The sequence below is a fragment of the Solanum tuberosum genome, unplaced genomic scaffold (genome assembly GCF_000226075.1).
Source record: "Solanum tuberosum cultivar DM 1-3 516 R44 unplaced genomic scaffold, SolTub_3.0 scf00004, whole genome shotgun sequence".
NCBI lineage: Eukaryota > Viridiplantae > Streptophyta > Magnoliopsida > Solanales > Solanaceae > Solanum > Solanum tuberosum.
In genome coordinates this window covers 1,870,892-1,885,167 of record NW_006238930.1, presented here as the reverse complement: position 1 = coordinate 1,885,167, position 14,276 = coordinate 1,870,892, and the positions used below count along the sequence as shown (strand labels likewise).

Sequence of the window (14,276 nt, the reverse complement as noted above, 5' to 3'; positions counted from 1 at the left end):
TAGAAAACAATTATTTTTCTTTATTATCGGTTTATTTAAAGAAAGTGGTGAAAATTTATTTCCTGTTAACAAGGATTAGCAATTTCTTATTGGATGTTAAGTGTAGATTTTCTGGTCTGTTCTCAATTCTATTATTCAATTTTCATATAGAAAAAGAGTATATATTATGTTGGCCGTCTTTACTGATTAAATAAATACTACTATGTATTCATTTGTCATATACGACGACGTATTCACTTACGTTTGATTGGAGACTTATTGTACATGATAATAATAACTGTTTTGATATCGATGAAGAAAGGTGAGCGGATAGCGTTGAATCAAAGAATTTTTGCGAAAAGCTGCAATTGTAGTATAGTCAAGCTGAATTTATTTTCATGAGCACATAATTACATTAAGGATTAGACTGTAGCAGTAGATCTTCACTGTTGTCATTTTCTTTTTGTCCTATACCTTAACTTAATTCACTCAATAATTTCATTAACAAAACTAACTTATATTATATGAATGAATCAAACAACTACTGTGGCTGATTCTTTTGATTTTCATTTTACAGACTCTTGTCTTCGTCGTAGTTGAAAGGCAGGGGTACAGACTTGGAGGCACGATATTTCCCAACGTTATTTAAGTGTTCATTTTCCAACCTGAATGTTAGAGAAAAGGAGTAGTTTAATTTGTTGTCAAATAAAACAAACAAACGCTAATTCCAGTTTTAGTTTAGAAAGAAATTAAACTCAATAGATAATGAATGCATCCATCTGACCTGAAAAAGTTCCACATGCCTCGGCGAAGGATTTCCAAACAGGCAACAATTGCAATAAATCCTCTCCTATGCAAAAAAGGCAGTTGTTCAAAATCTAGAACCAACTGCATCCATACTAGTCTCAGAATAATGTTAAGAACCTGCAATATTTACACTCAAATAATCAAAAACATCCGCTGCATGCAAGTTATTTTTATAGTTGTTGATTTTTGAAACCTACTTACAATGGCAACAAAGTAGACAATCTTGTATGGCACAAGTAGCTTGTCTCTCAACCAGGGGTTTTTGGAATTCCTTTGCAATAAACCCCAATCTACGACAAGGTCCCAATAAGTGTTTGCAACTGTAGTAATTCCTGAAGTTGATGCTGCCATTACTTTCCAAAAGGTTCCTCTCTTCTGATCATATAGTGTCCTCATTACAAGAGCAACAATTGTTGATAAATATTTGAGGCTATTAAACCCCTGCATCGAATCTTTCTCTTCAAATAAGCGACGAAGACACTGTATATCATGAAGTCATTCAAAGCATCATATCAAATATTTGTCAAGATAACTATTGTTAGAATGATCATTTTTCTTGTGTAAAAATTCTCAAACCTGAATAAACCGAGACCAAAAGGGAATAATTGCGAGGAATATGTATAAGATTGGGTAAATTTTGCTCTCTTGACATGTATTTGATCTTTCTCTGAAGTTTTCCCACCCATAGTAGCAGACATAGAATTGTAAACTCCTAATTGCCTGAACCTGAAATGCAAGACCTCATTATACTTCTATCATTCAAAATTTGCACATTACACTGACTGAATTGTCAACTTCTTGGATCCTCTCTTTGTATAACATAGAAGTTCATGTGTCAAACCTGGCTAGTAAGTTGATCTGCCAAGAAAAAATCTGGTAGAGTAACCTGCAAAATGATGTGAGACATTTTACTATCTATGTAAGTTCTGTTATATTAATGTGTGTGAATCTGTATATCTCTTAAACAAACTGCTGGTACCTTATAAAGGGGAGCCAACAGACAGCGCCAGACACATCTTATAAAGAAGAAACGACTTGAACGATATATGATGTTCAGAGGAAAAAAAGTTATTAGAAGCAGAACCTGAAAAAAGATTTTAAGATCATTAGGAGGTTCAAAATTTGAAACATGTTGTATAGTCTATAGAATAATTGTTGAATGTAAGTAAAAGAAGAAGTAGTGTTTTTCTAGACTTACAATCACCAGGGCAAGTGGGGTCAGCTCAGTCACTGTCTGGAAACTTCGTGTTTCCGGATCAATATCCATATCCAGATGATAGAGTACAGCAGCCAATGCAAGTAACGAAAGACCAGAAGCAAGGAGGAGAACTTGTCTGTAACCTAACTCTGTTCCCTGCTTGAAGCCAAATATGAAGGGATAATTGACTCGAAAACGCCTCCAGTAGTATATATTTGCCCCGTACATGACCATATGCAGGACAACGAATCCGAATAGGCTGCAAAGACACACCTTAATTCATTACTCATATATATATATATATAGTGCTGAAAACATAGGTTTTTCTTGTATATAGACAAACGGAAAGAATCAATATGACTACAAACGAAAGATGATTAGTTCACCTGTACAGTGGAAATATGTTTTCCATAAACTGTCCTCGACTCTCGTTCTCTAGAAGGTTTCCTGCACGTATCGATACAGCAATTGCTGCTACTAATGCTAATGAGCAGCCAGAGAACAAACCTGTAGGTGAAAAGTATTATAAGTATATCAGTTACTGAAATGAACATATGACCGATGCTAATAAGGATGCATCTTACCAAGGAGAAATGTTACTCTATGCGTTTCTCGTTGTGCTTGTGGTCTTAAATATTTCATTCCTTTCTTTCGATTTCCATCGACAAAATGCTTTATGAAAGTGTCTTCGACTCCTTCCATGAGCTTAGAAACCTAAAACAAAAAAAACAAAAAAAGATTGATGATCAGTTCAAACTATAGTCACAAGTGGAATAGTGCTGAGAGGAAAACAATTTTTGAAATTGAAGGAAAATGTACCTCATCCGAGCTACGAAGATAAGATTTTTCAATCACCTCTAAGTATGATTTAGAAGCTTTCCTTGAACTGATCTGTATCAATAAATTGCAAGGTTACTTGGCAAAACTTCGTAACTTTCTATGTCAAATAGTGATAACTTCATGAGTATAGTACCTTATCATACTTCTTCATGATCTTGGAAAATGCCAACACATTTAAGGAACTGGTAAAAAATTAGTGGCAAAGTATGAGCTGATTTGAGCACAAAAACAGCAGTAACTCCTCTTTTGAGGGTAAAAATGCAACATCACCTGTATCTTTTTAGAAGTCTCAGCTTTTGATAGAACTCAACAAAAGCCTTTTTCATTTGTTCTTCGACTTTTCTGAGCTCTTCTTTGCTGAATGATAGGTTTGGTTTTGAAGTCATGATACATCTTAAAGTTGAGATAGGTGTTTCGGGTTCAATATTGATTTTCACATAGTCAAGAACCTCTAGTGGAGCTGGCTTAAAATTGCTGGGATTCATCTTTGTAGGATCTCTTTTCCCTATTGTTGCTTCCTCTTCCAGAATTTCTTCACTTGTCATCTCAACTTCTTGAATTGCCTCCTCTTCCAGTATTTCTTCGTTGGTCATCTCAACTTCTTGAATTACCTCCATATGTGGTCTACCTATCTTGGGGTTAAACAAGAATTCGAACAAATTAAAGAGCAATCAAGCAAGTTTCAACAGCTAAAACATCTCTTATGATGGTTTCAAATCACTCTACATTACTGTCAAAAGCAAATTACTGAGGGCATGAATGGTAACTTATTTTCCCACCAAAAGACGGAACAGTAACATAATAGCCATAAGATTGGACTTACCTGGACTACTAAAATGCATAGGATCCACTGATGCTGGAGACAAAACACTATCATCATTGCTAAAAGGATCGATGACTTGGACACTTTGTGCTCCGACTGAAATCTTATCAACCTTGATTCTTAGAGCAATAAGTGCATCCATTTGTTTACTCAACGCATCAGCCTCAACCTTAACTTCCCCTACTTTTTTCTTGTAAAAAGTTAACACCTTATTGAATTCATCATCCAATGTCCTAAAGAAAATCAGCTCACATTTTCCGCCTTCTTCACAAGACACGAGGAAGGTGGTTTCATAGTGACATTCAGATCCCTCTTGCTGCACTGAATTCACTACTATCACTTCATCTTCATGATTATTTTTCCCTTTGAAACTGTTGTATCTAATTTGTAATCCATTAAATGCTCTGTACATAGATAGCCTTCTCTTTAAGGACCCTCTTGGAGTGGCTGCAACTTCAGGTAATGGTGCATTTTTCTTGTTGAAATTCAAGATTTCCATCAAAAGACTTTTGAGATAATTATAATCCATGTAGGCTTCTTGCCATTCATGGACCATTTGGGATGCATATTCTTTCCCAAATTTCATCTTTATCGTTTAAGAAAAAAATGAACTTCCTCTGCTTTATATTGTAGCCATGATTGGAGGAATGGTCAACAATCAAGTTGTTACATGGATGAGTAATGAGTTGCCAAAAATAGGAAGTATCAAAGAATGTATTACCTAAATATGAATTAAAATTAATCTCTTCTCTTTCTCTTGATAGTTGAGGAGTTTAAAAGTTTTCACCGTCTCAATCAATATTTTAGCTAAATCTCTTTAATAATTCATTTCCTTTAAAATGAGTGGAGCTGTATGTTACACATGCACATATTAAAGGCACCCATGGCCCATGAATATTAGTGATTGTTTTATGATGGTGGTGTTTGTTCCATCTCTTATGCGCTTCACTGTCCAGTTAGTACATTCTACTCCAACCGTCTCTAATTACTTGTTTACTTTTGAATTGACATATCTATTAAAAATAAATAAATTGAGTGAGTTTACTATTTTATCATTATTAATTATGAATTAGATGAATTAAAAAACTTAAGATTTTCAAGAAGTTCTACCTTTTTCAAAATAATTAATTAAGGGTATAATAAGTAAAAACAAATTTCCTTTTTTGATTTGTCAAAATGAACAAGTAACTAGAAACAACTAAAAAAGAAAAAGTGGACAAGTAATTAAGAATAGAGAGATTACTCCAAGTTTATCATATAAAAAAATCACTTTGTCAAAGAAAAATCATCCAACTTTGTCGGCCATGTTAGCTAAAAAGTAAGGTAAATATCACCTGAATTTTCATATTTTGTACTCCTAATTAGCTTAATAAAACATATTAAATGTAATAGATTAATTTGAAAGGCTTTTCCTCGGATTTCTCTTTGCAATGTAATGCGATTACTTGTATGATTTAGTCGGAGGCGGACCCACGTGTGATATATATATATATACTTTGAGATAGACATATTTTATTAGGCATTCAAAGATACTAAAGTCGATTTGGCTCGCGTGAAGCTTAAAAACATCAAATAAAATAAGGGGATGACTAGTTCATGATGTAAAGTGAAATTTAAAATTAAATCATTACTCCACTAAGCAAACTTTATTTAAATGAGTCATTTAATTTATATTTATACGGTAATATAACCATTTTATATTTTTATGTTTAATAAAATTATCATATGAATCGATATTGGGTACATGCTTTAACCAACGTGCATTAGCCATGGATGATGCATCCGTTGTCTTTAAATCCTGAATTCGCCCCGAATTTAGTGCGAGATTAATCTTTATCTCCTTGTTTTATGAGAGTTCCAAAGGGAAGTTTGCTAGCCGTCTTTACTGATTAATCAATCGTATACACATTCTTTTCCTTGGGTCTTGTAATTGTGGTGTTAGCTCACATAAAAATTGAAGGACTACCTTCCACTTGTAAAATGTTGGAAATATATGGGACCTCAACATTCATTGTTTTGTTAAATACTCCCTCTTTTGATATAGAAAGGTGGACCCATGTATATTAATTACTATTAGCTGTATTCTTAGCCAATTATTTTCACGTGGTTATGCTAATTCCATGCATAATAGATGCTACTTCCTCCGCTAGCGCTAGGATTAAGAATTTGGGGTTCTAAATTTTAAAATAAAAGAAACAAATATTGCAAATCCACAACACTAGATGTGAAAAGCATTTTCACAACCTTTACCTACCACTAAGCTATAAATAAATTTTATTAGGGGTTCACATATTAATATAAATATATATTTATTTAATTTTCTATTATAAATACATGATCTACAGAAAAGCTAGTTGGTTCGTCCGAATCCATGAACCTCCACTTATAGCTCCGCCTCATTTTATATGAGTTATATCCCATTTGGATTGACTTAATAACAGTAGCTTTTAAGTCAATGTCAAATTTAACTTACTTTTAAGTCAAAAAAAATAAAAAGTACGGGGAGACCTACTTTTGGTTTTTAACTTATTTTAAGTTATTTATAATTACCTTGTCGAACACTTCCTAACTTATTTTAAGTTATTTTTATACTCCCTCTATCCAACAATAATTGTCCACTATTAACTTGACACACCCCTTAAGAAACTATAAATAAAAAGGTAATTTTACTATATCACCCTTTGAATATAATAAACACAATGTCTTGAAAAATGTAATAAGGAAATGACTATAATTAATGATAAGGGTAAATTAAGAACTAAGTGTAAAATTATCCATTGATTTCATAAAGTGGACAAGTATTGTTGGACATCCCAAAATAGTATACTAAACAACTATTGTTGGACGGAGGGAGTATTTATCAAACACTTTCAAAAATAAAAAACTAACTTAAAAATAGGTTTGACTAACTTATAAGTCGATCCAAACACCCTCTTAGTTTGACTTGGCACAAAACTTAAGAAATAAAAAAAACTTTTGAAACTTGTGATCTTGTTAAAGAATAACAAAAGTTCTACATTTGTGGTTAATGAGATAGTGTGAACTCCTTATAAGGCTTGAACAATCCTCTTTCCTTTGAGTTAGCTTTTGGAGTGTGAGTTAGACTCAAGACCTAATTTTACATGATATCAGAGCAGGATTCATCTCACCCAATGTTGGAGCCCTCAAAAATAAAAAATTGTCCACGCAACAAATGCTAACTAGTGGGCGTGAGTTGGGGTGTTAAGAATAACAAAAGTCTCACATAAGGGGTCAATGAGATGGGTGGACTAAAGTCTCAAGGCAATCCTGGTCCCTTTGTACTAGCTTTTGAGGTGTGAGTTATACCCAAACCCTAATTTCACATATCTAAAATAATGATAGAGGTTGTATGGTTATAAATCATTACATTAAGGGTAAAGTTGATATTTTAAAGATAAATTGTTATTTAATATAGAATAAAAATGAAAGTGAACATATAAAGTGGGACAGATGGAGTAACAATTTTCGCGAAAAGGGGCATTGACGTATGAATTTTTTTTACATATATTTAGATATTATTTATCTCACACTATAATATTTTTATTTTTATTTTAAAAGTATAAATTATATTAATTTATGTTTAATATTATACTTTTACCGTGTAGAAATAAACTGACATAAAGAAATTCGAAACAAAAATAAATTAAAATGAAAAGAAGAAAAAAAAAAAAAGGAAAAGAGAAGGGGAACAAGTGGAGGACATAATGATGGTTCAGTTAATTTATTTGGAATTTTTTTTATATTTTTAAATAGTTCGTTTTTAAACAAAAGGAATTTCACCATTTTAGATTTCACGTTTAAGTTTATCATGGTAAGTAAACTTATTTAGTATTCTCTTTTGAGTCATATTTTCATTAAAAAACATAAATTAATTAAATTGACCAATGAAAATAAATTAATCATTTAGTTTTTTGTTGGTCAAATTCATACTTTCAAAATTAATAACTCTTCTTAAAGATAAAATAGGAATAATAATATTATTTATGTATTGATTTTGTGAAATGAGAAATAATAAGAAACATTTGTTTTTTAGTAAATATGACATAAATAAGAACGGAGGATTAAATTCCTTAAAATACTTTGCGTGCTCCGTAGTGTATGGTCGTGTTGTTTCATATCCTTTATCAGATTTTTGAGTAATTTATAAAACATGATTTATTTATTTTTGCTGAACAGATCATTGGGTTCTGGTTTGACCAATCTTAAGTATTTTTCTGAAGCAAGTGATAAAAAATGCTACCGAAGAAAAATTCAAGCCAAACAATGGAAAATATGATGAGACTTTTCATGAGCAAGTGTTTTTAAGACAAGAGGCTGGATTCAGCTTCTTCTTTTTTTCCCGTGTAATTTCACAAACAAAACTATACTACTATAAACAGCATTGACAAACTATACTGTAAACCAGAAAATCATTTTGAGTCCTTTGATTTGCTGGTATCAATTAGTTAAACAAAGTTATTGACTCTTGTCCTCATCGTAGTTAAAAGGCAGAGGTACCGACTTGAAGGCACGGTATTTTCCAACGTTATTCAAGTGCTCATTTTCCAACCTGAACAATGATGAAAACAGCATAACTATTATTGTTAGATAGAGCGAGGGCTTAATTATGATCTTATTATGTGAACAAGTTAGCGGAAGCTAACTCATCAAATTTTGTAGATATGATTTTAACTTATATATACGGAGTCTGAATCTGAATGTGTAAAAGTTATTTACATTGTTGATGTATAATGCTTCATACCTGAAAAAGTTCCATATGCCTCGACGAAGGATTTCCAAACAGGCAACAACTGCAAGGAATGCTTTCTCGTGCAGAAATGAGAGTTCTTTAATATCTAGAACCAATTGCATCCATACTAGTCTCAGAATAATGTCAAGAACCTGCCATTTGGAGTTCGAATCATCAATAACGTAATTTCAATGCAAGAGTTTTGTTAATCCTATTCAAAGAGGCTTACAATGGCAACAAAGTAGACAATCTTGTGTGGCACGAGTAGCTTGTCTCTCAACCAGGGGTTTTTAGAATTCCTTTGCAATAGACCCCAATCTATGACAAGGTCCCAATACGTGTTTGCAACTGTAGTAACTCCTGAAGTTGATGCAGCCATTACTCTCCAAAAGGTTCCTCCCTTCTGAGAATAAAGTGTCTTCATCACAAGAGCAACAATTGTTGAGAAATATTTGAGGCCATTAAGCCCCTGCATTGAATCTTTCTCTTCAAATAAGCGGCGCAGGCACTGAGTCATACAAAGCACCATATTAAATATTTGTCAACAAATCTCTTGTCAGAATGATCATTTTTTGTGTGCAAAAATTCTCACACCTGAATAAACCGAGACCAAAAGGGAATAATTGCAACGACTATGTATAAGATCTTGTAAACACTGCTGTCTTGACATTTGTTTGATCTTGTTTTGAAGTTCCCCCACACATAGTAGCAGACATAGAATTGCAAACTCCTAATTGCTTGAACCTGAAATACAACAGCACATTATACAAGTACTGCACATTATACTAACTGAATTGTAGACTTTTTGTATCCTATTTTGGTATAATGTAGAAGCTTCCCGTTTAGAAAACGGCTGAGTGTCAAACCTGGCTGGTAAGTTGATCTGCCAAGATGAAATCTGGTAGAGTAACCTGCAAAATGATGTGAGACATTTTAGTAACTATCTACTTTCTGTGATATTAATGCGCGTGAATCTGCATCTCTTAAAGAACCGCGGGTACCTTATAAAGAGGAGCGCATAGACAGTGCCAGGCAGTTCTTAGAAGGAAGAAACGGCTTGAACGATATATGATGTTCAGAGGACAAAAAATTATTATAATCAGAACCTGAAATAAAACTTAAGATCATTAGGGAATTTGAAATTCGAAACATTTTGTAAATAGATCAAGTTGTAGAAACAAAAGTAAATAGAAGAACTAATGTTTTTCTAGACTTACAATCACCAGGGTAAGTGGGATCAGCTCAGTTAATGTCTCAAATTTTCGTGTTTTCGGATCCATATCCATATCCAGGTGGGAGAAGGCAGCAGCCAATGCAAGTAATGAAAGACCAGAAGCAAGGAGGAGAACTTGTCTGTAACCTAACGCCGTTCCCTGCTTGAAGCCAAATATGAAAGGATAATTGACCCGAAAACGCTTCCAGTAGTATACATTCCCTGCATACATGAGCATATGGAGGACAATGTATCCGAATAGGCTGCAAAGATAGAGCTTATTACTCGTAAGTATTGCTTAAGATATGGTCTGGCTTGCAGACCGATAAAGGGAAAGAATCAATATGACTTTGTAAAAGACAGATGGTTTAGTTCACCTGTAGAGTGGAAATATGTTATCCATATACTGTCCACGATCCTTATGCTCTAGAAGATTTCCTGCACGTATTACTACAGCAATAGCTGCCACTAATGCTATTGAGCAGCCAGAGAACATACCTGTAGGTTAAAAGCATATCAGTTAGTAAAATGAACAAATGGTCTTTATGTAAGTGAGATGACAGGTCAATCCAGATGTCTCAAAAAGAATTGTTATACAATACATTTGACCTCCGATTACATAGGAAGAGGAGGTTGATACTATCAAGGATGTATGCTTACCCATGAAAAATGTTACTCTATGTGTGTCCCTTTTAGCTTGTGGTCTTAAAGACTTCATTCCTTTTCTTCGATTTCCATTGACAAAATGCTTTATGAATGTGACCTCCACTCTTTCAACGAGCTTAGCAACCTAAAAAAAGCAACGATCGATGAGAATTTCAAGATATAGCTGCAACTGCAAAGATGCTGAGAGGAAAATAGTTTTTGAAAGTGAAAGAAAATGTACCTCATCTGAGCTACCAAGATAAGATTTATCAATCATCTCTAAGTATGATTTAGAAGCTTTCCTTGAGGTGATCTGTATCAATAAATTGAAAGGTTAGATAGAAGTACTTTCTATTGCCGAATAGTGATCACTTTAGTAATAGTACCTTATCATACTTCTTCATGATCTTAGAAAATGCCAATACATTTAAGAAACTGCAGAATTAAGTAGCAAAGAGTTAGTTGAATTGAACACAACAAACAACTATGATTCATCATTTGGGAGGAACAAGATTGCAACATTACCTGTAGTTTTTTAGAAGTCGAAGCTTTTGATAAAACTCAACAAAAGCCATTCTTATTTGTTCTTCAGCTTTTCTAAGCTCTTGTCTGCTGAATGATAAATCAGATTTCGAAGACTTAATCACATTTTTCAAAGTCGAGATAGGTGTTGCAGGTTCAATATTGATTTTTACATTGTCCAAAATTCCTACTGGAGCAGGCCTAAAACCCATAGGATTCATCTTTGTTGTATCTCTTTTCCCTGAAGTTGATTCATCTTCCACAATTTCTTCACTACTCATCTCAACTTCTTGAATTACTTCCATATGTGACCTTACTGTAAAACAAGAATTCAAAACAAATTAAAGGGCAATCATGGGATGGAGCAAATAAGCAAGTGCCAGCATCTAATATATCAATTCCTTTGTTTCTCCCTCTCTACTTCAATGTCACCCATAAAAAAGACAAATAACTAAACGTGACGCCTATGATGGAGGGTGGATTAAGGAGAAGGACAGACAGACTTCTAGATTGACAAACTTCGGAGCATATACTGTCTTAAGCAAATCCCACATGAAAAAAAGACCAAAGTAAAGTGTTATATAAGACAGAACACATGATTCCTAAGCTATTTGACACAAATTAAAAGAGGTAAAGTATTAGGAACACTAATTGATATCTTTATCACATTGGCCAATACTTACATTGACTTCTCAAATGAAGAGGAACCACTGATGCTGGATCCATCCCTTGTGCACTATGCATTTCAATTGAAGGTTTTTCAACCATAATCCTTAGAGCAATAAGTGCATCCATTTGTTTACTCAACTCATCAGCCTCTGCCTTCACTTGCCCCACTTTTTTCTTGTAAAAAGTTGACACCTTGTTGAACTCATCATCAAGTCTTTTAAAGAAAATCATCTCATACTCTCCACCTTCTTCAGATGACATGAGAAACATAGTTTGATGATGTCCTTGTGACCCTTCTTGCTGCACTGTATTCACTAAAATAACTTCATCTTCATGGTTATTATTATTATTATTCCCAGAAGAACCTTTGAAACTTGTGTATCTACTTTGTAATCCACTAAATGCTCTGTACATAGATATCCTTCTCTTTAATGAGCCTTCTGGGGTGGCTGCAACTTCTGATAATGGTGCATTTTTCTTCTTGAAATCTAAGAGATCTTTCAAAAGATTCTTTAGATAATTATAATCCATATAAGCTTCTTGCCATTCATGGACCATTTGGGAAGTAAATTCTTTCCCAAATTTCATCTTTATCAAAAGCTCTTTTTTTTTTTGGTTGAAATAAAAAAGTGAACTTTCTCTGTTTTATCAAATAGAGAGATTGAGCTTTAAATAAGAATGTTGGTTTTGGCTTGTAGCGCGTGATTGGAGAAATGGTCAGCAATCAAGGTGTTAAAGGGTCGCTAAATCTAGTACAATTTCCAAGAATGTCACACAAAAGTACAAATTTATTTTAGGACTTTGAAAGTTTTTTTGTTGTAATATGAAAAAAAATGGCAGGAGGACCAAAACCCAGAATATCACTATGTCTCAATCAATATTTCAACTACTGTCTCTTCATAAAGATTTGGGGCTGTGTATGAGCTGGTTTGTGCCATTAACAACTTTTTTGATTATTTGTTTTATAACACTGGTGATTTGTCATTTTGGGCACTATTCTACTTGTTATGAGACAACAATCATGAAAGCAATAGTAACGAAAAATAACATAATTTACGCGTGAATCTCTTATGTCGTTTGGGGAGAGTGTATAAAAATAATGCATAGAGTGTATTAGTAATGCTTGTATTAGTTATGCATAAATTATATCTTATGCATTGTTTGGTATGATGTATTAAAAATAGTATACATTGTATAAAAATATTTATTTACAAAAATATCCTCCACAACTATGGTGGAAAAGATGTAAAAGTGTTTTTGAGGGGTAATTGGGTCTTTAACTATGCTAATGCATGTATTAAATCTCTTTGCATTACTAATATCTAGAAATCCAGGGTATTAATAATACACAATAGAGTGTATAACTGACGGCATGAAAAAATGTACCAAATAAGGGACTATTAATACATAAAGTTAATGCATGCATTTTTTTTGTGAGCTTATCTATAAAAAAAATAGACGAAAAAAAATGCTACTCATCAACTATCTACCAAAATTTAAATAGACAGAAAAAAATTACTTAGCACAAACTTGATCTTTCATGATTTTCACCTATTTTATTGTTGAGATTTTGTGAGCTTTTAAAACTTATTTAGGAGATTTATCTTACGTTAAAAATATATTTCTTGTAGTTTAAGTTTAAAAGTTTACCTTATATATGGGGTATACAATTTCATACCTAGAACAACTTTTTTTTTTACCTAGAATAGAAGATTGTGGTCTTGTACTAATGAGTAATGACAATGAAAAACAATATATTTCTTCTCCAATTTTCTCTAATTTCTTCATTTATTAAGCATAAGGTCATTTTACAAAATACTAAACTAAATTGGGGCAGATTTGATGTATTGATTATGTATTCATATAAATTCAATAACTTTTACTTGGATCTTGTAGATATATACTAAAAAAATCACTAAATATGTTATTGTAATTAAATTATTATTATTATAATATTAAATTGAGATCAAATTATGAACTTCAAATCCTATATTTGCTCATTAAAAAACACGTCCTGTTGAAGGTAAAAGTCAACCAAAGTGTTTAAATCAGTATTAATCATCGTGGAGTTTAGTGGTAACACTAATGCTGACCAAAACCGTCCAGATCGTAGAAAACAAAAGCATAACAACTGGAATATTGTATAGTAAAATTAAATATTATAAGCAAAATAATGCATCATCAAATCTCTGTCCAGATATTAAAATGGTTCTGCCCCAATAGTAATTGTAATAAAAAACTGCGTATGGATACTTTATTTTGTCACCTCACTTCGTTTGACTTTCCAACTATGCAAATAAATTGGCAAATTTATCACTTAGCTTCGTTTGGCTTTCCAACTAAGCAAATAAATAGGCAAATTTACCATAAGGTCAGATTCAGAATACCTAATATATTGCTATATTAAATATTTAGACTTCTAGTTCTTCAAAAGTTCTTTCACAAATATATTTTAAAGTCCACGATGCGGCATGCTTCGTATAATCCTCATTATTATTTTTCTCCTCTAAAATCTTAGCATTGACTTACTGACTTTGTACATTAATTTCTTTTTTAGATATACAGTGTGTTTGGCATATTCAATTTTTTCATATTTGGTTGGGTTAAATATTGGAAAATATTTTTCAAATCAACTCATTTTCCTCAAATTTAAGGAAAATGATTTTTCCTTCAAAATTTAAGGAAAACATTTTTCAAAACTCTCTTCCAACTTCAAATTACAATTTTTTCTAAAAAAAAAATTAATTTATTTTGTCCCTACTCTCAAACCAGCCCCCCATCCACACACACACCACCACCCCTCAAAAAAAAAAAAATATTTAAAGCTTGT

General features: G+C 32.7%; 2 protein-coding genes across 2 annotated transcripts; both read right to left on the bottom strand.

Moving 5' to 3' along the window:
* Positions 1-353: 353 nt before the first annotated feature.
* LOC102604110 (phosphate transporter PHO1 homolog 3-like) lies at positions 354-4,435 on the bottom strand. Its single transcript, XM_006338363.2, has 13 exons — positions 3,648-4,435; positions 3,095-3,452; positions 2,958-3,006; positions 2,804-2,875; positions 2,569-2,698; positions 2,371-2,491; positions 1,985-2,243; positions 1,766-1,870; positions 1,628-1,672; positions 1,363-1,512; positions 988-1,266; positions 764-903; positions 354-644 (listed from the first exon to the last, which is right to left on the bottom strand). Exons 1-13 carry the CDS (start codon positions 4,231-4,233, stop codon positions 551-553), a joined length of 2,388 nt encoding a protein of 795 aa, XP_006338425.1. The 5' UTR covers positions 4,234-4,435; the 3' UTR covers positions 354-550.
* Positions 4,436-7,918: 3,483 nt separating this feature from the next.
* On the bottom strand, positions 7,919-12,343 carry LOC102604451 (phosphate transporter PHO1 homolog 3-like). Its single transcript, XM_006338364.2, has 13 exons — positions 11,461-12,343; positions 10,781-11,093; positions 10,642-10,690; positions 10,497-10,568; positions 10,271-10,400; positions 9,988-10,108; positions 9,615-9,873; positions 9,399-9,503; positions 9,264-9,308; positions 8,992-9,141; positions 8,627-8,905; positions 8,410-8,549; positions 7,919-8,217 (listed from the first exon to the last, which is right to left on the bottom strand). The coding sequence occupies exons 1-13, from the start codon at positions 12,032-12,034 to the stop codon at positions 8,124-8,126; spliced, it is 2,331 nt and encodes a 776-aa protein (XP_006338426.1). The 5' UTR covers positions 12,035-12,343; the 3' UTR covers positions 7,919-8,123.
* Positions 12,344-14,276: the final 1,933 nt, after the last annotated feature.

Excerpts from the sequence above, each read along its gene's own strand:
- LOC102604451 (XM_006338364.2), bottom strand. The coding sequence starts at position 12,034 with ATGAAATTTGGGAAAGAATTTACTTCCCAAATGGTCCATGAATGGCAA. Across the intron at positions 10,569-10,641 it reads TCATGAAGAAGTATGATAAG|ATCACCTCAAGGAAAGCTTC; the intron begins GTACTATTACTA and ends TTATTGATACAG. Across the intron at positions 8,550-8,626 it reads TTGTCTACTTTGTTGCCATT|GTTCTTGACATTATTCTGAG; the intron begins GTAAGCCTCTTT and ends TCCAAATGGCAG.
- LOC102604110 (XM_006338363.2), bottom strand. The coding sequence starts at position 4,233 with ATGAAATTTGGGAAAGAATATGCATCCCAAATGGTCCATGAATGGCAA. Across the intron at positions 3,007-3,094 it reads AGACTTCTAAAAAGATACAG|TTCCTTAAATGTGTTGGCAT; the intron begins GTGATGTTGCAT and ends ATTTTTTACCAG. Across the intron at positions 645-763 it reads GGCATGTGGAACTTTTTCAG|GTTGGAAAATGAACACTTAA; the intron begins GTCAGATGGATG and ends TCTAACATTCAG.